The sequence below is a fragment of the Panthera leo genome, chromosome A3, assembly GCF_018350215.1.
Source record: "Panthera leo isolate Ple1 chromosome A3, P.leo_Ple1_pat1.1, whole genome shotgun sequence".
Lineage (NCBI taxonomy): Eukaryota > Metazoa > Chordata > Mammalia > Carnivora > Felidae > Panthera > Panthera leo.
In genome coordinates, this window is record NC_056681.1 from 26,611,212 (window position 1) to 26,633,817 (window position 22,606).

A 22,606-nucleotide genomic window follows, 5' to 3' on the forward strand; every position below is an offset into this window, starting at 1 on the left:
GCTCAGGAAACTACATTTTTAACATGCCTCCCCCACGCACACCCCGAGTCTTATGCACAGTGAAGTTTGAGAACCAATGGGATAAAAGCTCCCCAGAAGAGAGGCAGACAGGTGATTTAGAGACCAGACAAAGGTTTAGGGAAGGGTCTGGAGACAGAAGATGGGGAGGGGGGGCGGGGGGCAGTGTAAGGGCATGCTCCGGGGTAGCGACAGTCAAGACCTGTGCGCGGTGGGAACAGTTGAAGGTGGAGGTGAGGACAGGGCTCCGGAAAGGATCTGAGACGGGGTTTGGGCTGGGAGGCTGGTCAGAGGTGAGGTCGCATCCGCGAACCGGTCAGGACAGAGGGGAGGCGGAAAGCGGAGGGACCAAAGTCTGGACGTGAGGCGGAGGAGCAAGAGTGGAAATAATAGGGGGCTCTTCAGAGGGGTCGGAGCTGGGAAGTGAAAATTAGAAAAAAAGGGGGTCACAGGAGGTGGAGACCAAAGCAGGAATAGGAACCCGGCCGAGACGGTAACCGAGACCTTCCCTCCTACCGAGTGCCTCCCCCAAAACTCTGGGCCCTGACAAGCCTGAGTGTGGGGCCAGGGTCGGGGAGAGGGAGTTTGGGAGAGACAAGCCCAGTCAGGGACGTCCCTCAGGACTGAGCTAGGGGTCCCGGAGGTGGCTCGGGCCAGGCATGGGGCGCTGGAAGGTCCTGGGAGCCCCCGGAGGACCCCGCTCCAGCTCTGGCTCCCGGAGTCTCCTTCACTCACCATCGCCGCCGCCATCTTGGATCCACGTGTCGCCGTAATGACGTCAGCGGAAGTGGTGTTTCCCTGGTTACGGAGTTTAACTCCGTGGGGTGCTGCCTGGCTTCAATCTCTCCCGTAGTCGTGTTCAGCAGAGGGGCGAGAAGACTTAACTCCTGATCGGCAGCCTGGTCTGGGCAGGGAGGTCGCTGATTAGGTGACGAAAGGATGGTGTAACTATGGGGGCCATATTAACTCCTGGCAGAGACTGCACCTCCTCTTCTTCCCCACTGTATTGTGGGTAATGGGGGTGTGCGTAAACGCGCTTGTTCTCTGGACGCCATCTTTACTATTGGCAGGAAGACCCGTTGCCAGGGTTACCTGAGGCCCTGATTTAATGAGTGGGATGGGTACCAGGGCTCCAATAGCAGTCCAACTACGAGAATAATTTGTAATTAAGTATATGATTATTTGCTTGACTATTTTATATCCTCTCTAATAGATTGTGATTCCTATGAGGGTTGGATCCGCTTTTATTTAACCTTGTACTACCTTATTCTCATTGGCAAAATAGGTAGGGATTATAATAATAGGCTTATGATGAGGATCTAATGATATAATGTTATATGGTAGGTATTCAATAAACAATTGTCTTTTTACATTTATTTTATAATCCTTCAGGTAGATGGTAGGTGCCCAATACAATACACTACTTATTAAATGATGAAAAGCAGCATATTTCATGGAGGAAGACATCTTTGAATATGGACTTCACCATGGCTTGGTTAGCTAAGAGTGTGACTGGAGGTAAGTTACTCAATCTTGCTAAGCCTCAATTTCCAATATCTGGAAAGGGGACTCAAAAGAGTCATGGTGTTAACATTGGGAAAGATCTGCAAGTTCATTTATTCCATGTATTGCTGTAAAGTGGATACAGTACCAGTGTTACCAGAGACTTTTTCAAAAAGTTGTTTAAAAAAAAGAACCATGAGATCATGGACCTGAGCCAAAATCAAGAGTCCAATGCTCAACTGATCGAGCCACCCAAGTACCCCCTTAGAATGGGGCATCTTATCTACGCTCTCCTTTGCCACCTTGCAGGGGAGGAGTGCATGAAGTCTTCCCAAAGCATTGGTGGCAAAAAATTTATTTCCATGTGTTTTTTTTCTTTCGCTTTTTTATTTAACAGACTTTTTAAAGAATGTTTATTTTGAGAGAGAGAGAGAGCGAGAGAGAGAAAGGGAGGGAGGGGGAGAAGCAGAGAAAGAGGGAGAAAGAGAATCCCAAGCAGGCTCTGTGCTGTCAGCATAGAGCCCCCAGTTTGGGGTTTGATCTCACAAACCATGAAAAATCGTGACCTGAGCTGAAATCAATAGTTGGACACTTAACCCACTGAGTCACCCAGGCACCCCAGCAGACTTTATTTTTTAACGTTTATTTACTTATTATTTATTTATTTATTTATTTATTTATTTATTTATTTAGAGAAAACATGAAAGGGAGAGGATCAGAGAGAGAGAGAGGGAAAGAGAGAATTCCCAAGCAGGCTCTGTGCTGTCACTGTGGAGCCTGACATGGGGCTCGAACCCATGAACTGTGAGATCATGATCTGAGCCGAAATCAAGAGTCGGACTCTTAAACGACTGAGCCACCCAGGTGCTCCCAGACTTTATTTTTTAGAGCAGTTGTAAGTTTACAGAAAAATGAGTAGAAAACACAAAATTCTCATATACTCCCTCACCTGGTCTCCAGTTTCCTCTATGATTAACATGTTGCCTTAGTATGCTACATGTTACAATTGATGAGCCTATTATTATTTTTATTTTCATTAACTTAATTCTGTAATTTGCATTATAATACACTCTTTGTGCTATGCATTGAGTTTTAACAGATAATGATATGTATCCACCATTAAAAGTATCATACAGAATGGTTTCACTACCCTAAAAATCCCCTATGTTCCTCTTTATTCATCCCTCCTTCTCTGCCAAACCCCCGGCAACCACTGATCTTTTTATTATCTCTGAAGTTTTGCATTTTCCAGAATGGCACAGTTGGACTGCATGGTGTGTAGCCTTTTCAGGTTGGCTTCTTTCACTTGGCTCTGTGCGTGTAGGGTTCTTCCGTGTCTTGATGGCTCGTTCCTTTGGATCACCGAACAATATTCCAATATATGGATATACCACAGTTTGTTCATCTCTTCACCTGTAGAAAGGCATCTTAGTCACTTCCAAATTTTGACAATTGTAAATAAAGCTACTGCAAACATTAGCGTGTAGCTTCCTACATGGACAAAAGTTTTCAACATGCTTGAGTAAATGTCAAGGGATGCAATTACTGGATTGTATGGCAAGAACATGTGTGGTTTTGTAAGAGGCGACCAAATTTTTTCCAAAGTGACTGCACCATCTTGCATCCCCACCAGCAATGAATGAGAGTTCTTGCTGCTCCAAGTTCTTGCCAGCCTTTGGTATTGTCAGTGGTTGGATTTGGGCCATTCTAAGTAACGTGTGGTGATATCTCATTGTTTCAATTTGTACTTCTCTGACATATGATGTTGAACATCTTCTCGTCTTCTCAGGTGAACATCTTCTCAGGTGGCTTGTTTGCCACCTGCATATCTGTTATTTCTTTTTTAATGTTCATTTATTTTATTTTTGAGAGAGAGCGAGAGCACAAGCCTGGGAGGGGCAGAGAGAGAGAGGGAGACCCAGAATCTAAAACAGGCTGCAGGCTCTGAGCTGTCAGCACGGAGCTGGATGCGGGACTCGAACTCACAAACTGTGAGATCATGACTTGAGCTGAAGTCGGACACTTAACAGACTGAGCATATCTTCTTTTGTGAGGTGTCTGTTCAGGTCTTTGACCATTTCTTAATTGGGTTGTTTGTTTTCTTATTGTTGGCCTTTAAGGATGCTTTGTATATTTTGGATACCGGTCTTTTATCAGACATGTGTTTTGCAAATATTTTCTCCCAGATTGGAGCTTGTCTTTTCATTTTCTTTTTTTTTTTTTTAATTTTTCTTTTAACGTTTTATTTATTTTTGAGACACAGAGAGACAGAGCATGAACGGGGGAGGGGCAGAGAGAGAGGGAGACACAGAATCGGAAGCAGGCTCCAGGCTCTGAGCCATCAGCCCAGAGCCCGACACGGGGCTTGAACTCACGGACCACGAGATCATGACCTGAGCTGAAGTCGGACGCTTAACCGACTGAGCCACCCAGGCGCCCCGTCTTTTCATTTTCTTAACAGTGTCTTTCTCAGAGCAGAGTTTTTAAATTTAATGGAGTCCAGTGTATCAATATTTTCTTTCATGGGCTGTGCTTTGGTGTTGTATATGTCCCCATAGTTTAATCTGTTTTTCCTGTGACCAGATGGATAAATCACAGTATAGGGCAGTTAAACTGAAGGAGCAGGAGGGTAGGAATTGACCCCTGGTCTTGTCCATGTAGCAATAGGCTCCCTCCTACGGATCACTGAACAGCAATCCAATGCACCACAAATCATGAGTGCAAATTCCTACTGTAGGAGATGAGCTCCGCTTTCGAATACCCAAAAACATATCCCAAACAAGAAAGCAGGAGAGAAATTCAGTTACCGACTAGGTAAGTTGAAACACTGCTAGATGTGCTTTCCACTGCTTATACCCAGTTCCTCTGTGCTACTCAGGGGTACAGAAGCAATTCAGGATAGGGCTCCAGGGGACCCTGGCAGGTGCTGTGAAGTAAATCTTTCAGGGGATGCAATGATATAGAAAGGTGTCGTTGGCTCCCCATCTCGCTGTCCACCTCTTCCCGTTGTTCCCCTTCCAACGAAAGCTAATGTCAGGCACTTTCAACTGAGACAACATGCAGGAAGGGCCCATTGATCCTTGTCCTCTCTACTTCCTTCCCACATCTCCCTCCCCTCTACTGAGAACTTCCCACACAGGGAACCAGATAGCTCTCAGCAACTACATCTCCAGACTCTGGTATTCCTACGATGGTGGATACTATCTTAACAACCACGATGGCTGCTTGGCCATGGGAAATGCCCCGGCTTCGGACAGCCCTGCAGCCCTAGGGGAGACCCAGACTAACCAGCTCAAGTATCACTGTGGCTTGGCAGGAAAGTCCGGGCTCCAGTCATGAAAAATCATTCCTATCATCTTGGCAAACTCAGCTCTTTGGAGACACAACCCATCCAGCATCCCAGTGCCAATGTGATTAGCAGAATAATGCCCCTCCTCCCTGCCCAAGATGTCCCTGTCTTAATCCCTGGATCCTGTGAAGATGTTGCCTTACATGGCAAAAGGGGCTTTGCTTTGCAGATGTGATTAAGGATCTTGAAAGGGAAAAGTTAGTCTGGATTCTCCAGGTGGGCCCAATGTACTAACAGGTATCCCTACATGTGAAAGAGGGAGGCAGGAGCCGGTCAGGGAAGGAGATGTGACGACAAGCAGTTTGGAGTGACGAGTGGAAGAAAAGCACGAGTCAGGGAATGTGTCAGTTTCTAGAAGTCAGAAAAGACGAGGAAATGAATTCTCCCCTAGAGGCTCCAAAAGGCACGTAGCCCTGCCAAACCCATTTCAGACTCTGACCTCTGGAGCTGTGAGATAATGAATTTGTGTTTTAAGCCACCAAATTTGTGGTCATTTGTTGCAGAAGCCGTAGGAAACTAACATAGCCAGCGACTACTTGGGGGGCCAGTTAGAAAAGCTGGAGCATCGGACCCCATTTCTCTTCAGACTGCTGGTCTTTGGAAGGGTCCCTGCCCCTTTCTGTCTTGTCATCTAGCAAAAAGGCAAATAGATATTCAGGAACTGGCAGAACAAGTCAAGCTGTCAGGAAAGCCTTTAGCATTTGTATCGTTTATTTAAATATTTATTTCATGATTTTTAAAAGTTTCCCGTCCAAACCACAGCTGTAACCGGAATCCAGCTGTCCCAGGCACTAGAAGAAATATCAACTTGGGGTCTCCTGAGGATGGCAGACTGGAGATTGCTAGAGTCAAAAAGAGATTGTCCAGTTCAGCCCACCCACCTGACAGGTGAGGCGCTGTGGCTGGGACGAGGGTGGGTGTCCGGGAGTGGGAAGGACAAGCAGGCACCAGGCAGATGGCGCTGGAACCACCTTTTGGGCGTCAGCTGGGTACTCGGCCCTGCCCGGGCTCCACCCATCATGGCTGTTGGTACTGGCTCTCCGTGGCCGTGTAGAAGTCATCCAGCACGCTCTGGATATATTCGAAGGTGGGCCGCTCCTCAGGGCGGTTCTTCCAGCAGCGTGTCATCATGTTGTAGAGTCCCTCGGGGCAGTTCTCGGGTCGAGGCATCCGGTATCCATGCTCCAGTGCCCGGATCACCTCAGGGTTTGACATCCCTGAGAAGGGGCCATGGAGTGAAAAAGGGAGGGACTGGGACAGGGAATCCTGGGGTGGCAGACACTGTTGCGTCCTCAGGAGCCATCACTTCTTACCTCTCCTGGGAGCTGAGCCCCTCCCACTGGGAAAGCCAGGTACCCCTTCCCCAGCCTCCCCTGCAGGCAGGGCAGGGACATGGCACCCAGTTTTGGCCAATGGGAGCTGAGGGGCATTCTCCCAGGAGACTGAAGGAAAGGTGTTCCTCCCTGATGAGAAAAGAGGCCTTGGAAGATACACCCCTCCGCTTTCCTTCAACACAGACACATGATCCTGCCAGGCTCCTCATCCTGGGGACTAAGAACTCGCCTACTGTTTCCACACTCTTAGTTATTTTGTTACTTCCAGCCTAATGCATCCTAATGGATTTAGGTCCCATAACCGATTGCCTGGTTTTTACTGGTGTACTCTCAAGAAAAAAACAGGCAGCCTGTCTCTATGTCACTCTGTGAGTGGGACCATTTCCTTGTTCAACTGATGTTTATGTGGGGTATCCTTAAATTTTTTTTTTAATGTTTTATTTATTTTTGACAGAGACAGGGCATGAGAGGGGGAGGGGCAGAGAGAGAGGGAGACACAGAATCCGAAGCAGATTCTAGGCTCTGAGCTGTCAGCACAGAGCCTGATGCGAGGCTCAAACTCATAGACCGCGAGATCATGACCTGAGCCAAAGTCGGACGCTCAACCGACTGAGCCACCCAGGTGCCCCAATGTGGGGTATCCCTAAGAACAATCTTCCACATGTCTATGATCCCCGATTTTATACTACCAGTCTGGAGCACCAAACTCATACATCCAAGTGCTTCTCTGAACATCTTTACTTGGATATTACAAGTCACGTCAAATTTAACAGGGCTAAACCAGAACTCTTGAAGTTCTATCCCTAGACCATCCACCAACATCTACCCAGCTGCTCCACAAAAACCAAGAGGGTCGACCTTGGTTCTCCTCCCTCTCTCTCTCTGTCTCACCTTCCACATCAGCAAGTCACATTTTTCCTTCTTCTGAAATGTAGTATCAACCCATCAACTTGAGTCTGTCTCTACCACCTCTCCCTGTCCCCACTGCTGTGGCTGTTACCTTCTCCCCAGCCCCCAACCCACTCTCCATGCTGAACCAAAGCATCACTTAAAGATGGAAATCAGATGATGCTACTTCCCTGCTCCAGACTCTCCAATGGCTCCCGTACACTTAGACTAACATCCACAATCCACACCCTTCGCCATGACCATGGGCCCTACCTGATCTGGTCCCTGCCAACCTCATTGTTCACCATCTGCTCTCATTCCTTGTCTCCAGCTACCAGGCTTCCTTGCTTTTCTTCAGGCACATCTCTGGGCCTAAGAGCTAGCAAAGCAATGCCTTCTCCCTGGAATCTTTTCTCTAGATTCTCACTGAGCTGTCTTTCAAGTCACATATGACCTGCTCTGACAGGTGCTGGGGAGCCCCACGTCACCCTCTCTCACAGGTGCCCCATGTCACTCCCTCACACACGTCCTGCTTCATATTCTCCTCAGCAGTGATCTCCAGCTGAGATGGAGAGCCTAGGATGACACGCTAGCCTGGATGTGCTCCATGGCTAGGATGTGCTCCTTACGAGCAGAGACCTCATCTCTCACTGTATCCTCAGTGCCCAACACATAGTAGGTATTTGATTAATAGTGATGAATGAACCAAGTATCTACATCTTTTATTTCTAATCTTTTCAAAAATGTCTTTTTAATTTATTTTCGAGAGAGTGCAAACGGGGGAGGGGCAGAGAGAGAGGGCCAGAGGATCTGAAGCAGGCTCTGTGCTGACAGCAACAAGCCTGATGTGGAGTTTGAACTCACGAACCGTGAGATCATGACCTGAGCCGAAGTCAGAAGCTCAACCAACTGAGCCACCCAGGTGCCCCCTTTAAATTTTTTTTAAAGACATTTAATTTTTTTTTAATTTTAAAATTAATTTTTTTTTTTTTTTAAGAATCCCAAGCAGACTGCGCTCTCAGCACAGAGCCCAGTGCGGGGCTCTAACTCACACACCGTGGACCATGACCTAAACCAAAATCAAGAGTTGGATGCTTAACTGACTGAGTCACCCAGCTGCCCCTATTTCTAATCTTCATAACCACTTCTGCAAGGTTGATGTCATTGCCTATATTTTTAAAAAGTGAGAACACTAGGGTAGAAGAAGCGAAGTGAATTTCTCAAAGTGTAATCGAGGATGGGGCAAGAACATAAACTCAGGGACCCTTTATATCTACCTTTCCCCTTCTCCCCAGTGTTCTGGCTACAGATCCATAAGGACACACCCTGACCAAAAAGGAACAGAAAATGAGATTATTTACTGAGTCTTGGGCAATCTACATGTTGGGTATACCTGTACCTACGTGGTCTGTTCAGCATAGGGTGCTGCCCATAGACATTGGGGATACAGTCATCCATTCAACAAATAGTTATTAAGTATCGACTGTGTGCCAAGCACAGAGGTGAGCAGTGCAGATATATTAATGAGGAATATAGACATGTTTTCTGGCTTCATAGAGCTCAGTGTCTGGTGGGGAAAATTAAAAAAAAATTTTAATATTTATTTTTGAGAGAGAGACAGAGCATGAGCGGGGGAGGGACAGAGGGAGGGATACACAGAATCTGAAACAGGCTCCAGGCTCTGAGCTGTCAGCACAGAGCCTGACACCGGTCTTGAACCCACGAACTGTGAGATCATGATGCTCAAAAATAAACATTAAAAAAAAAGTGGATGTGTATTTTTTTAAGTGTATTTATTTTGAGAGAGAGAGAGAGAGAGTGAGCATGAGCAGGAGAGGGGCAAAGAGAGAGAATCCCAAGCAGGCTCTGCACTGCAGGGCTCGAACTCAAGAACCGTGGATCATAACCTGAGCCAAAACCAAGAGTCGGTTGTTTAACCAACTGAGCCACTCAGGTGCCCCTGGGTGTGTATTTTGGAGTCAAATGGCCAGAATCTTGTGACTGCTTGGATGTAGCAAGGCGTGAGAGAAAAGGAAGGACCAAGGAAGCCCCCAGATTTTCAGCCTAAGAAATTGGGTGGATGGTGGTACATTGAACTGAGATGGGGCAGGTGAGGGGAGGTTGGGGGCAAGGATCAAGATCTCTGCCTGAATGGACACACTGACAAGTGAAGGGAGCCAGGCTGGGCCATGGAAGCAGTCGCAGCTGATGCCCCCTTCCCTACCTGGGTAAGGGATCCGGCCATAGGTGACGATCTCCATCAGCAGAATACCAAAGGACCAGACGTCTGATTTGATGGTAAAAGAGCCAAAGTTGATGGCCTCAGGAGCCGTCCACTTGATGGGGAACTTGGCCCCTGTGGGGTTGGACAGAGCAGAGTCAGCGAGAGTCTGGGAGCAGTCAGGGCTGGGTGTGTGCTGGGGAACGGGACAGGGGAACACCCTTCAGTCCCGCCTCCGCGGAAGCAAGGGGTATCTATCCTCAGGACAGATATCTAGAGTGGAGAGGAACAGGCACAGGGGTGTGGGGTGTGGCGGCGGAGCTGACACTCTGGGACCCCTCGTTGATTCAGCTGATACTCCAGTGAACCACAGCCCCTGAAGAGTAGGGTCCTCAAGGCCTCGTATAAATGGAATCATACAATGTGCCATCCTGGTGTCTGGCTTCTTTCACTTAACATGATGTTTTGAAAGTGTATCCACGGTTAGCATGTATCAGTACTTCATTCCTTTTTTGTGGCTGAACAATATTCTGTTGTTGCTTCCACTTTCTGGCTGTTGTGAATAATGTTGCTATTCATACCCGAGTTTGCCTGTTTCTGAATTTTATATAAATGGAGCCATCCTGCAACGACTTTTGCATGTAGCACTGGTTTGGAATTTTCCATTGCTGCATAACATTATATTACATGAATGTACCACAACTTATATATCCATTCTACTACTTATGGACATTTGGATTTTTCCCAGTTTTCATCTATTACCCACACAGTTGCCCTCCCCTTAAATCCAACATGCACTTGGCTAGCGCAACCTAAAATTGATCAGAGCCACTGGGTGAGACTACAGGCCTGGAGACTCTATCCAGAAGGACTCCATCAAGCTTAATGACAAGAGCTGGTGCCAGGACAGACACATGTCTCAACTCTCAGCACTCACTCACAGCCCACCCAAGTGGCCCCACGGTCCCTGGGCGGCGCTCCCTACCTTCCCGGGCCGTGTATTCATTGTCCTCAATGAGACGCGCCAGGCCAAAGTCGGCAATCTTGCACACCAGGGACGCAGAGACCAGGATGTTGGCGGCTCGGAGATCTCGGTGAATGTAGTTCCTCTTCTCGATGAAGGCCATGCCTTCTGCAATCTCCACCCAAAACAGACAACTTCATCCTCACAAGTGGCCCAGCCCAAGGTGGGTCCCACCCCAAAACACAAGAGGAGCGTCCAAGTTTGAGAAAACGGGGAAGTGTGTGCACGCAGCTCCCCCTTTCTTATGGAAGGGTCCTGAGCTCAGGTTGGCATTTCTCTACCTTCATGTCCAGGCTGGGGGGAATCTCAGGGCCTGGTTCTCTTTGGGGGGTTTTCTCTAGGGTTCCCAAACTCCCAGAGACTACTTAGAGGAGAAAGCAATGGCATTATTTTCCCAGGAGCCTCCCCCGCTCACACACACACCAGGATACTGTGAGGTACTTTCATCCCCAGCCCTCTTTCTGGGGACAACCTAGGCTAATGTCATATTCTGCTGTATATCTCTTGTACCTTCTTCATTCTCAAGCTTGGGTGGGGAAAATTCATTTATTCGTTCAAGAAAAATCTACTGAGTGTCTCCCGGGTGCCAGACCTATTACTTGAGCAGGTGCTGAGGCAGGCAATGCCCCCGCAGGTGGCGGTAAGTGCCATAAAGCATAAAGCAGAGTAGCAGGACATGAAGTGTAGAGGGCTGTTTTGGATTGGGTGGTCAGGGAAGGCTGCTTTGAGGAGGTGAAGTTTTGGCAAAGATCCAAGTGGTGGTACTAAGTGTGTGAAATAAGAGTATTCCTGGCAGCAAGAACATCATATGCAAAGGCCCAGAGGCAGGAATGAGTTTGGGTGTTCATGGAACAGGGGGCTGAGCAGAAGTTGCCACATGGAGTTGAAGTTGAAAGGGAGGCGGCTGATTGTGAAGAACCTTCTAGGTTTGAAGAGGGGTTGGACTGTATTCTGAGTGCAGTGGGAGGATGGTAGAAGGACTGGAGCAGGAGTATGACATGGCCTGATACATATTTTAATGCCATTATGGCTGCTGAATGAATAATAGATATATGGAAGATTCTTTTTTAAGTTAAAAAAATCTTTTTTAAGTAATCTCTACATGGGGCTCGAACTCATGACACCGAGATCGAGAGTTGCATGCGTTTCCAACTGAGCCAGCCAGGTGCCCCTGTATGGAGGGTTCTTATTCACAGTGAATGGGTCCCTGGAAGCCTCTGACAGAAAGATGTGGGATTTTTTTCCTCAGAGACATTTTCCACTTACAAGGGTTTGTGCGTTTAACTCTCATAAAGAGGTTTATAATGAGCTCCCAGACACCCAGAAAACAGTACTTACAGTTTACAAATTGGGCTTTGAGCTCCTTGGGCCAGGTCTCATTATAATACGTTTATATGTTTTATAGAGGGGGGACACTTTCCAGATCATACAACCAGGAAAATTTTGAATGCCGGATTCAAACCAGTCTGTGGATTTCCAATACCTGTGCCCCACGTTGCCTCCAATTACTGCAGAACTGGAGGACTGTTTTGGAGGATTGCAGCTGGGTGCAATCTGGTGAGATTTTGGGGGTGGGATAGGGGAGCATGGCAAGACAGACCAAACCAAAACAAGCCTACTCAAGGTCAGAGGCAAGTGGGGGGCACACTTTTGGGAAGTGGCCAGCAGGGGGCACCCATGGCTACTGGAACTGAGGTGTGAGGCTTCAAGCTTTCCAGCCAAAACTTGAGACTGTGCTTTTGTTGGGAATCCCAGGCTAGGGGTGAGCTGAGACAAGGTCTTGCCGGGGCGGGGGAGGGGGACATTTATCAGGAGTCCTTAGACGACAGAAGAGTTAACAAGGGTTATTATGTTAATGGAAAACATTGTCGTTTATACATTTATCGGAAGATGATACTTGAGCTGAGATCGCATTTACTCTGTGCTCTGGGGGGAGGCACGATTGCTATCAGCCATATTTCCCAGGCAAGAAAGGTTAATCCTAGAGAAATAAGTAACTGGTCCAAGTGGAGACCAGGATTGGAACCCCAAAAGCCCAGCTCAGCATCTGTGCACTAATCCATTACCCTACCTGGATTTGTGGCCTTAGATTTGAAAGAACAGGCACTCATGCTACCAGTTACCATTTTTTTAGTGCCCACAGGCAGACGTGCACGTTATTGATTTTCACATATGCTCAGTGGGGCAGGTGGGATTAACCCAATTTGGGAGATAGTAGAGGTTGATGCCTCAGTGACTCCGGAGTTGGACCAGCTCAGCCTGAGCCCCACAGCTCTGTGATCTCAAGCAAGCTACTTCACTCCTCTGTGCCTTCCTTTTCTTCTCTGTAAAAGGAGGATGACAATAGAACCTGCTTCTGAGGGGTCATGTGAGGATTAATCCTCCATGCCTGCATCAAGGGTTTACAGCAGTGTCTGGCGCGTAAGTATCCACTTTAACAGTGGCTATTCATGCTCCCTGTTGAGGAAAGTGGCATTCAGAGAGGTTAAGCAACTTGCTCCAAGCTACACAGGCAGAACTGGGATCAATACCAAAACTCTGTGTGACTCCTCCGCCCATGTACCTACACAGCGTGGCTTCTCAAGGGTGTGTCACCTGAATGAGTAACGAAGAGGTTCCCTGGGCTCAGGGGTGGTCTAAGAACTAGGAGTTGCTGAGGGGGTGAGATTTCCTAAGCACCAAGCAGGCTGCCTTGATGTTGAGCATTAAAACTTGGGTTTACTTCTGAGAGTTATCAGGGAACCCACAGAATTAGGGCTGGAAGGGTCTATAGGGCTGTTCCAGCTCCGGGCTCTTCAAACCAAATCCTACGGATACCTCAAGGTCGTCTTGTGGGTGACGGGACAAAGCAAAGGGCACCCTCTTCAATCAGAGCCGGTCTGTTTTAAAATATTTGGCTCCTGGGACACCTGGGTGGCTCAGTCGGTTGAGCATCTGACTTTGCCTCAGGTCATGAGTTTGAGCCTCACGTCAGGCTCTGTGCTGACAGCTCAGAGCCTGGAGCCTGCTTCAGATTCTGTGTCTCCCTCTCTCTCTGCCCCACCCCCATTCATGCTCTGTCTCTTTCTCTCTCTCTCTCTCTCTCTCAAAAATAAATAAAAACATTTTTAAAAAATTAAACAAAATATTCAGCTGCTATATAAGATTTCCTTTCATCAACAGAATTATGGCTTAAAAAAGGGCTTTTGAACTTGAAAAGTACAGATGTGGTCTAATTCCCTCATTTGACAAATGAAGACACTCAGGTTCATGGTAGATCTGAGGCCCAGACGGCCAGTTGGTGACAGGGCTGGGGCATCTTCTACTGCACAATCTGCCTCTCTAGGACTGGAGGTGAAGACCAGGTCCCCAGGTTGCCTCCTTCCTATCCCCAGACCCTCTGCCCTGGACATACAAGGGCCAGGAAACTCTTTCGCTCCCTTGGTTTCTGTTTTCCCATCTGTGAAACAGGGAGAGTGGCTTCTGCCCAGCCTGACTCTCCCCCAGCAAGATTACTTGCCAGTCTGATGGTTATAATTTAGTTACAGGCCAGACTATTGTTTGCCTAGGGACAGGGACCATTACAGTGAAAATAAACATCAGGCCTTGATTTCCATGTGCCTCTGGCATTCCAGGCTCCAAAACTTAAAGCCTTTTTTTGGGGTGCCTGGGTAGCTCAGTCGGTTAAGTGTCTGACTTCGGCTCAGGTCACAGTCTCGATGTTCGTGAGTTTAAGCCCTGCATCGAGCTCTGTGCTGACAGCTCAGAGCCTGAATCCTGCCTCAGATTCTGTGTCTCCCTCTCTCTCTGCCCCTCCCCAACTCATGCTCTGTCTGTCTGACTCTCTCGCTCTCAAAAATAAACAACATTAGAAAAAAATTTAAGGCCTCTTTTTTTTATACCTCTGGACATCCCCTCCCCCACGGTTGGGATTTTCATACTCAAATGAGTTCTGCCTTAAAGATCTCCAGAAGACACAGCCCTAGGCCCTAGGCACGTCTCACTTAACACCCTCCAGGCTGCAAACCACACCCCCTTTATCTTTGCCAGTCCCAGGTTCCAACTGACCAGGCCCAGCTCTTTTGTTTTTCCCCCATGGGCTTTGGCACAGGCTGTTTCTTCTATCTAGAATACCCTTCTCTCTCCATTTCAGCTGCCTAATTTCCACTCACCCTTAAGGATTCAGCCTAGAAGCCTCTTCCTCTGGGAAGACCTCTTGGGTTGCTCCTGGACCATGATAAATGCTCTAGCCATGTACTCCCACAGCATCCCTTTCCTCCCGGTTTCCCACAGAGAGGAGAGGATGACAGAGGACAGAAGTGAAAAGCACTCAGGCCGCAGGTAAGAAGAGCTGCAAAGAGTAAAGGGAAGATGAGAAAGAAATTGGGATTTTAAGAGTGCTTCTGTGGTTTGTGTACATTATTTGTTTTGCTGGATACTTCTTTCTTTTGACGCTGAGCCAGGATCACTTGGGTAATGGCTCTTTCAGAGAGTCAGTTGTTTAATGTCTCTAAACTCTGGGAGGAGAGAAATACTCTCCATTTCATTCACTGCCATATCCCCCCAAATCAACACAGTGATTTAGGCAAACTACTTAACCTCACTGGGCCTCAGTTTCCTCTCTATGCCTTAATTTCCTATTCTGTAAAATGGGATAACAATTACCTATCTGTGGCCAGACTGCTACACTGGTGGCCCCCAATGGACTGTGTGTCTTGGGACTCATGCCCTTGTGCAGTCCCCTCCCACACTGAGTCTGGACTGGGCTGTGGGCCATACTTTGGCCAATGAAACAGTGGCAAGCATGATAGGAGGAGAGGATTCATAAGGCCTTGCACATAGAGCTAGACCTGTTGGAATACTCCTTCTTGGAACCGAGCCACCATGCTGTAAAGAAGCTCTGACTGGCTATCAAGTGACGAAGGTCCACAGGAGAGAGACCCCGGAGGATGAGCCGCCATGTTGGCCATTCTAGCCCCAGGCAAGTTCTCAGCAGAAATGAGTGACCTCAGTTTCACCATGTGGAACAGAAGAACCACCCAGCCAACCCCAGTCAACCCACAGAATCACAAGAAATAATACATTACTGTTAATTCAAGCTACTAAGCTTTGGAGTAGTCTGTTCCATAAGAACAGGTCATAAAAATCCCACTCTCTAAGGTTCATGTGAGGACTGGATGAACCAGTACCTACAAGACACATAAAAAGTATACAGTTGGGGCGCCTGGGTGGCTCAGTCGGTCGAGCGTCTGACTTCGGCTCAGGTCATGATCTCACAGTTGACGAGTTTGGGCCCCGTGTCAGGCTCTGTGCTGACAGCTCGGAGCCTGGAGCCTGCTTCAGATTCTGCGTCTCCTTCTCTCTCTGCCCCTCCCCGGCTCACACTTTGTCTCACTCTGTTTCTCAAAAATAAATAAATGTAAAAAAACCCTTTTTTTTAAGTATACAGTTGACCCTTGAACAACACAGGGTCAGGGGCACCAACCCCCACACAGTCAGAAATCCACATATAACTTCTGAGTCCCCCCAAAACCTAACTACTAATAGCCTACTATTGACAGGAAGCCTTACCGATAACATAAACAATTGGTTAATATGTGTTTTGTATGTTATGCGTATTATATCCTGTGTTCTTACAATAAAACAAGCCTGAGAAGAGAAATGGTATTAAGGAAATCATAAGAAAGAGAACATACATTTACGGTACTGTACTCTATAAAAAAGAATCCCAGCCTGGGTGGCTCAGTCGGTTAAGCATCCGGCTCTTAGTTTCGGCTCAGGTCATGATCTTGGGGTTGGTGAGCTCGAGCCCCGTGTCAGGCTCTGGGCTGACAGCTCGGAGCCTGGAGGCTGCTTGCGGATTGTGTCTCCTTCTCTCTCTACCCCTCCCCCACTCGTGCTCTGTCTCTCTATATCAAAAATAAATAAATGTAAAGAAAAAGTTAAAAAAAAAAAAAGAACCCACTTATAAGTGGACCTGCCACAGTTCACTCGCGTTGTTGGAGGCTCAGCTGGACTGTTGTTCTGAGCGCTCAGTACATGTTAGCTATGATTGCGTGCTATTATTACAGCACGTGTCCAATGAGAACGTGTTACATAAATCATTGAATTCCTGTCCCCTCCCCCCACTTCCCCATCAGACTCTCACCTGCGCTGAGAAGTCGATGAGCTTTGGCAATGGCTGCTTGCTGCCCTCTACGCTTTTCAGGAAGTCCAGCAGGCTTCCTGTGGGGGGGCGGGGGGGAAGCCACAGGACTGCGGTCACTGTTTTGGTGTATGGTTTAAGTTGTTCGTTGTGATGGACTTCAATAAAAACACTTACTTGCCACTCCTTGTGTTTGAGACATACAATTTGAGTGTTTTTAAAGATGACTTTGTGATTCCTAGACCGGGGGGCAATCACTATTTCTTTTGACGGAGAGAGAGCTTTCTGAGCCTGGTGGACCGGGGCCATGGCTTTAGGGCGCCGGCATAACTGTGTATTTAGAAAATGAAAAGCGTTTTCAGGTTTCAAGATTGCACTAAATGAGGTTGCGTGACGTGCTGCTGTTTATCGAAAAATGGGCAGGGATTGAAAATGGTTGTGGAGTGGTGGCCTAAAAAAACTCCCTGAGAAACACGGGTCGGCCGGGTGCGGGCAGCTCGGAACGAGTGCTTGGCCAACTCTTTTCCAGAGCATGGTCCACACAGGAGGGATGGCTGGTGAGGCAGGGAGCCGCCCCCAGCCTCGAAGGCTTAAGCCTCTTCTAGCATTACCCAGCGGGGCTCTGGCCATACTGCCCTCTCCTGTAGCTCCGTGAGCTCCCCGTCCTCTGGCATCCCCTTACCATGATTTTACCCCATGAACCAGGAGGGCTGGGCCACTCACTGCCAATGGAGGCCCAAGTACTCAAGTTCAAGAAGAGCTCCTGGCCAGACCAGGGGCATCTTGAGGGCAAGAACCATGTCAGAGTCACCTCTGAGTCCGTAATCGACTAGTATGAGCCACGGCCTGCATCCCCAGCCCCCAGAGGGCAGCACCTTTGGCCATGAACTCTGTGATGATGTAGATGGGCTCCTTGGTGACCACTGCATACAGTTTCACCAGCTTATCATGCCGCAGAGTCTTCATCAGGTTGGCCTCTGCCAGGAAGGCATCCACGGACATGCTCCCTGGCTTCATCATCTTCACGGCCACCTTGGTGTGCTTGTTGTAGGTGGCTGGAGCAGGAGAGGGAACAGGAAAGGTGGTCAGAACCCACTGCCCTTTCCCCACAGCTCTGGGAGGCCCTGCTGCAGGCCTGCCTCCTCCAGAAAGCCTTCCCTGCTTATCTCAGTCCTCAGAAAGGGAAAGGCTTTGGCCTCAGAAAGATGCAGCTTGAAGGCTAGTTCACCACTTCCTGGCTGTGTGCCCTTGGGTAAGTCACTTGACCTCTCTGAGCTGTGGTTTCCTCATCTGCCAAGTGGAAAGGATCAGTACTGCCTTTGAAGGGCTGTTGTCAGGATTTAAGAATCACCTCAAAACAACGCTCAGTTATTACTTGCACACGCATGTGCACACACACACACATCACTTTTGCTTTCACACATAATCATACATACACACTATCTTTGCTTAAAATATTTTAATCTGAACACTGCTCTCAAAATAAACACCAGCCATATCACAGTCCACAAGGCCCTGCATAATTTGGCCTTGCCCGCTTTGCCCACCTCCTCATCCACCAAACTCCCCCTTCCTTTTTGTGCACCAATCAGCCTGCCTATCTATCAATCAGTCTCTCAAGCACCCAACTCCCCCGCCCACCACAGGGACCCAACCCACCACACCCCTGCTTCATCTTGTTGATCTTGTAAATCTCATAATTACTTGTGTTTCCATTTTTGCCTTGGCTGCCAGGAAGCTCGAATCCAGATCTGAGGTCTTCCTGTGGTGAGGGTCTAAGGCCTTACATAATATTTTTGGTTCTCTAACCTTATCACCCAGATCCATTTTACATTCTTCTCTATACTTTCTCTGCCACATTCTCTTATTCAATACCTGGCACACAACAGGGTCTTAGTAAATGTATTTGAAATACATGAAATTTAAACTTATTTTTTCTGGCTGAATTGTTTGCATCTCTGTAAGTCACCTTCGCTCCCATTTGGAACATGGTGGAGTGCACCGGGCACTGGCCAGGCCTCTACCCCACATCCTGCAGAGAAGGCACTGCTGTTCTCAAGTTATTAGGGGCAGGACAGCCTGCCTTTTGGGTGTCCCACGATGCCTTCGCATGGCGCTGGGCACATGACGAGCGCTCAGGGCAGCTTGTTCATCAGTTGGCAACATTGAACTTACCTGAAAATCTCCAAACTACATTTCCCCACTTTTTCATCATCCTAGGAGGCCTCTGGTTATCTCCACCCCAGACTGGTGGACTGTTCCAGCTCCACACAAGGAAGCAGATTCCTCATCCAGGACTCCTCCTTCCCAGAAGGAAGACCTGGACCCCAACAAGCCTGGCCTCCAAGGCAAATCGGTGTTTGCATAGCAGGACAATGTGGTTGCTATCAAAGGAATTGCTCCTTTATGGTTATTATTCAAATCTCCCCTTACACCCGGTGGCATCCCCACTTTGCCTCAGTCCGTTCCTGGAAGCAAAGACCTCCTTGTCTTTCTGCCCTCCCTCCACCCTCTGGCCCTGGATCCTTACCCATCCAGACTTCCCCAAACTGCCCGGCTCCAAGTTTCTTCTCTAGCTTGAGTAATTCCCGTGGGATCTCCCAGGCATCTTTCTCCCATGGCTTCTGGGGCTTGGAAGACACGCAGGGCACTATCAGCTTCTGGCAGAGTCCATCACTCCCCTCTGGAACAGAGCCCTTGGTTAGTGGAGGGCAGCCAGCTAGAGGGTTCCCCTTGGAGGCCTCCCTGCCTTGTCCTCTGCCTGTGGCTGCTACCATCGGGGACATTCCCAAGACGCCACCTTGACCCTCCTGCTCAACAAGCCTGAGACTTCAGGAGAATCAAAGCAACTATTTGTCAGGGCGCCTGGGTGGCTCTGTCGGTTAGGTGTCCGACTTCGGCTCAGGTCATCATCTCGTGGTTTATAAGTTGGAGCCGCGGGTCGGGCTCTGTGCTGACAGCTCGGAGCTTGGAGCCTGCTTCGGATTCGGTGTCTTCCTCTCTCTCTCTGCCCCTTCCCCACTCACGCTCTGTCTCTCTCTCTGTCTCTGTCTCTGTCTCTCTCTCTCTCTCTCAAAACTAAACATTAAAAAAAACCCTCACAGCAACTATTTGTCTGGGGAGGGTCAGGAAGAGCTCAGCAGGCCTTAGAGGCTACAGGGCACCCTTCACTAAGATTCTTGAGAGACGAGTCCACGCTGGTTGGGACGCAGCCCTGGGCAGGACTCACTCTTGTAGTGAGCCACCAGCTCCTGCAGGGTGTTGAAGGTGCTCCGTGGGGAGATGTAGAAGCCCCCGCTGTCCAGGGTCCGGATCTTGTAATGTTTCACCGTGTCCCCGTGCTGGGGGTCGTAGTCTCGCACTGACAGAGAGTAGCTTCCTGCATTGGCCAGAGAGAAATCCTTCAGGAGTGGGGTCTCAGCCTTGCCACCTCGTGTTAGCACTCTGACACCCCCTCCCGACACCCCTGTAAGGCCACTGCTGACACTGTGTGGGCACCTGGGCAGTGGAGTCGAGTTAAGAGTGGGCTGTGGAGTCAGGCCGTCTGGGTTCTTGTCCAGCCTCCTCCATGTCCAGCGGACAGACTCTGAACAAGTGCTATGTCACCGCTGTATGCCTCGGCTTCCTCATCTGTGAGATGGGATTGGTCACCATCACTCCCCCTACTTTATCACATTGCCTGAGGATTAAAAGATGTAATGCTGGGGCGCCTGGGTGGCTCAGTCGGTTAAGCGTCCGACTTCAGCTCAGGTCATGATCTCACGGTTCGTGGGTTCAGGCCCCGTGTCGGGCGTTGTGCTGACAGCTCAGGGCCTGGAGCCTGCTTTGGAGTCTGTGTCTCCCTCTCTCTCTGCCCCTCCCCTGCTTGTTCTCTCTCTCTCATAAATAAATTAATTAATTAATCAATTAATTAAAATAAAAGAAGTAATGCAATATAGCACTCAAGATGTGAACACTCAGTAAATGTTGGCTCTCATTTATCTATCTATCTATCATCTATATCTATCTATCATCTATCACAAAAGCCAAGACACCACATCGGATTGGTAAATACGTTACTCAGAAACAAACAAAAAATTAGCAACAACAAAATGCAGTCTGATTATTGAAATGTAAACATGAAATATTGTGGTAGGCTGAACAGCAGCCCCCCAAGATGTCCATGTCCTAATGGCTGGAACCTATGACTTTCTTAGCTTATGTAGTAAAGGGGCTTGGAGGATGTGGTTCCATTAGGATCTGGAGATGGGACATTATTTTGGATTGTCCAGGTGGGCCCGATGGAAGCACGAGGGTCCTTATAAGAGGAGGTGGGAAGGTTGAAGTCAATGGTATGACATGCGAAGATGGATACACAAAGTTGGAGAGAAGTGAGAAAGGGGCCATGAGCCAAGGAATGCCAGTGGCCTCTAGAAGCTGACGACGGCAAGGAATCAGATTATTTCCTGAGGTCTCTAGAAGGAACCAGCCCTGCGGACACCGGGACTTGAGGCCAGCAAGACTGATTTCAGACTTCTGAGCTCTAGAACTCTAAGATAATAAATTTATCTTGTTTTGAGCCACGGAGTTCGTGGTAATTTGTGACCTCAAGAATAGAACCTAATGTGCATGACATCGCATAGACCAGAAACACCCACGTCTTTCAGTCCATGACCATACTTCTGCCATTTGCAAGCTGTGTGTCCTTGGGCACGCTATTAGCCTCTCTGTCTCTCAGTTTGCTCCACCACAATGGAGCTCCACTGCTCCACTGTGTCTCAGGATCTTGCAGGGGTTTAAATTGTTGCATGAATAACAAGTGACCATATATGCCAGCCACTGGCCTAAGAACTTTGTCCAAATAAACTATGAATAAATATGAATAATAGCCTCTACAACGAATTGTAATTATATGAATATAATGAATTACATAACTTATTATAATGAATGAATAACCCCACATGGTACAGGTTTTATAGCACCATCATTTTACAGGCAAGGAGACTGAGGTCCAGGCAGGTGCGCTAACTCACTTGCAGCCACGCAGCTGGTAAGCCGCAGAGCCAGGATTCAAACCCAGGCCGCTGGCTCCCCACCCCACTCATTGCCACTCTGCCCAGCCAAGGTGAGGCTGGCTTGGCTGATGCTAGATGGGGCGGGGCAGAATCCAAGAAACAGCAGGACGGGATTCAGGGCACTCGTGCTGCCACTTTTATTAAATTGGCTAAATGGGTCCCTACGGCCCTACCTCTGCAGAGCTGTGAGAGGGAACCAGGCTCACCCTTCTGGCCTGCAGGTCTGGGTTGTTTCTTTGGCTTCTCAGCCTCTATCTGCAGAATGGACCAGCTCAACCAATTCCCCAGCTGCCCTGGGAGCAGTTGGAGAGGAGAAGCTGGGGGTTGTATACAGCTTTGCCTTTTTGTCCTATTTCTCTTGTCCCTGGGCTTGAAGGGGGCTTGTTGGGTGGGAGAAAATTAAGCCTAAATATTCACTGGTCTGAAACACTGATTGTGAGTGGCGTTATCCTGCCATGTTCAGGCTTGGCCAATTCAGACATCCAGCCGTAGAGTAGAGGACCACACAGACGCCTTTGTTGGATGTCCCCAAAACTGCTTAGGGTACTGTGGGGTCACACTTTGTACAATTTACTTGACTAATCTGAACCAAGCAGCTTCGAGTCTAAACATATTAGTAAACACGCTTCCATGTATGAAATCTGACATCACGAGACTCCTTATTTCTATTCCTTCCTTTGGGAAAGTTAGCCTCAACTGATGCCAGTTTGAGTGATGTGATGTTTTTGGGTACTGTTCTAGCTTCCCGTGCAACGGCCCTGCAGAAAACCAACCTCACCGCCCAGGACCTTCAGGAAACAGGTCGCCAACATCAAAACTTCCAAAAAACATCAAAAGAGACAGTTTAAGCAGTCTCAGAGGAGCCTGGCCTGGGGCTCTTCCTGCGGGCTGGTCTACCCCTTCCTTATGGAAGGAGGGGCAATCAGCTTTGTGGACAAGATATACTGCGATGGGTATTTTAAATAATACAAGCTGGTAAAGATCAAGCTTCACTAGAATATTTTTGTTAAGGGTCCACAAGCACTGGGGCTTACTTCTAGGGACCCAACCAGGAACTACAGAAGCTAAGAAGACCCAAACCAGGCTTGAGC

At 48.4% G+C, this 22,606-nt stretch overlaps 2 protein-coding genes and 1 long non-coding RNA gene across 8 annotated transcripts in view; 1 reads left to right on the top strand and 2 right to left on the bottom strand.

The window, feature by feature from the left end:
- TM9SF4 (transmembrane 9 superfamily member 4) overlaps positions 1–868 on the bottom strand; it is a 53,502-nt gene extending 52,634 nt beyond the window's left edge. Inside the window, exon 1 of the mRNA XM_042931293.1 lies at positions 754–868. Within this exon, the coding sequence (XP_042787227.1) occupies positions 754–768 (15 nt within the window). The 5' untranslated portion in view covers positions 769–868. The remainder of the gene's footprint in view (positions 1–753) is intronic.
- LOC122215679 lies at positions 1–22,501 on the top strand. Of its 5 annotated transcripts, none has more exons than XR_006200495.1 (4): positions 1–111; positions 1,411–1,536; positions 5,633–5,758; positions 22,257–22,501. It is a non-coding gene; the product is annotated as an uncharacterized LOC122215679 (long non-coding RNA). The 5 variants fall into 5 exon arrangements; XR_006200498.1 differs by lacking the exon at positions 1–111 and adding an exon at positions 161–251; XR_006200496.1 differs by lacking the exon at positions 1–111 and adding an exon at positions 859–946.
- Positions 2,404–22,606, bottom strand: part of HCK (HCK proto-oncogene, Src family tyrosine kinase) — a 44,604-nt gene continuing 24,401 nt past the window's right edge. Inside the window, exons 7-13 of one of the 2 annotated variants that reach the window (XM_042931298.1) lie at positions 19,691–19,840; positions 18,992–19,144; positions 17,337–17,516; positions 16,465–16,541; positions 10,299–10,452; positions 9,317–9,448; positions 2,404–2,934 (exon numbers count right to left, since the gene is read on the bottom strand). In XM_042931298.1, coding sequence (XP_042787232.1) covers positions 2,747–2,934; positions 9,317–9,448; positions 10,299–10,452; positions 16,465–16,541; positions 17,337–17,516; positions 18,992–19,144; positions 19,691–19,840 — 1,034 coding nt within the window. In that variant the 3' untranslated portion in view covers positions 2,404–2,746. Of the gene's footprint in view, positions 2,935–5,751; positions 6,088–9,316; positions 9,449–10,298; positions 10,453–16,464; positions 16,542–17,336; positions 17,517–18,991; positions 19,145–19,690; positions 19,841–22,606 lie in introns of those variants that run through there. The other variant, XM_042931297.1, reaches the window with a different exon arrangement.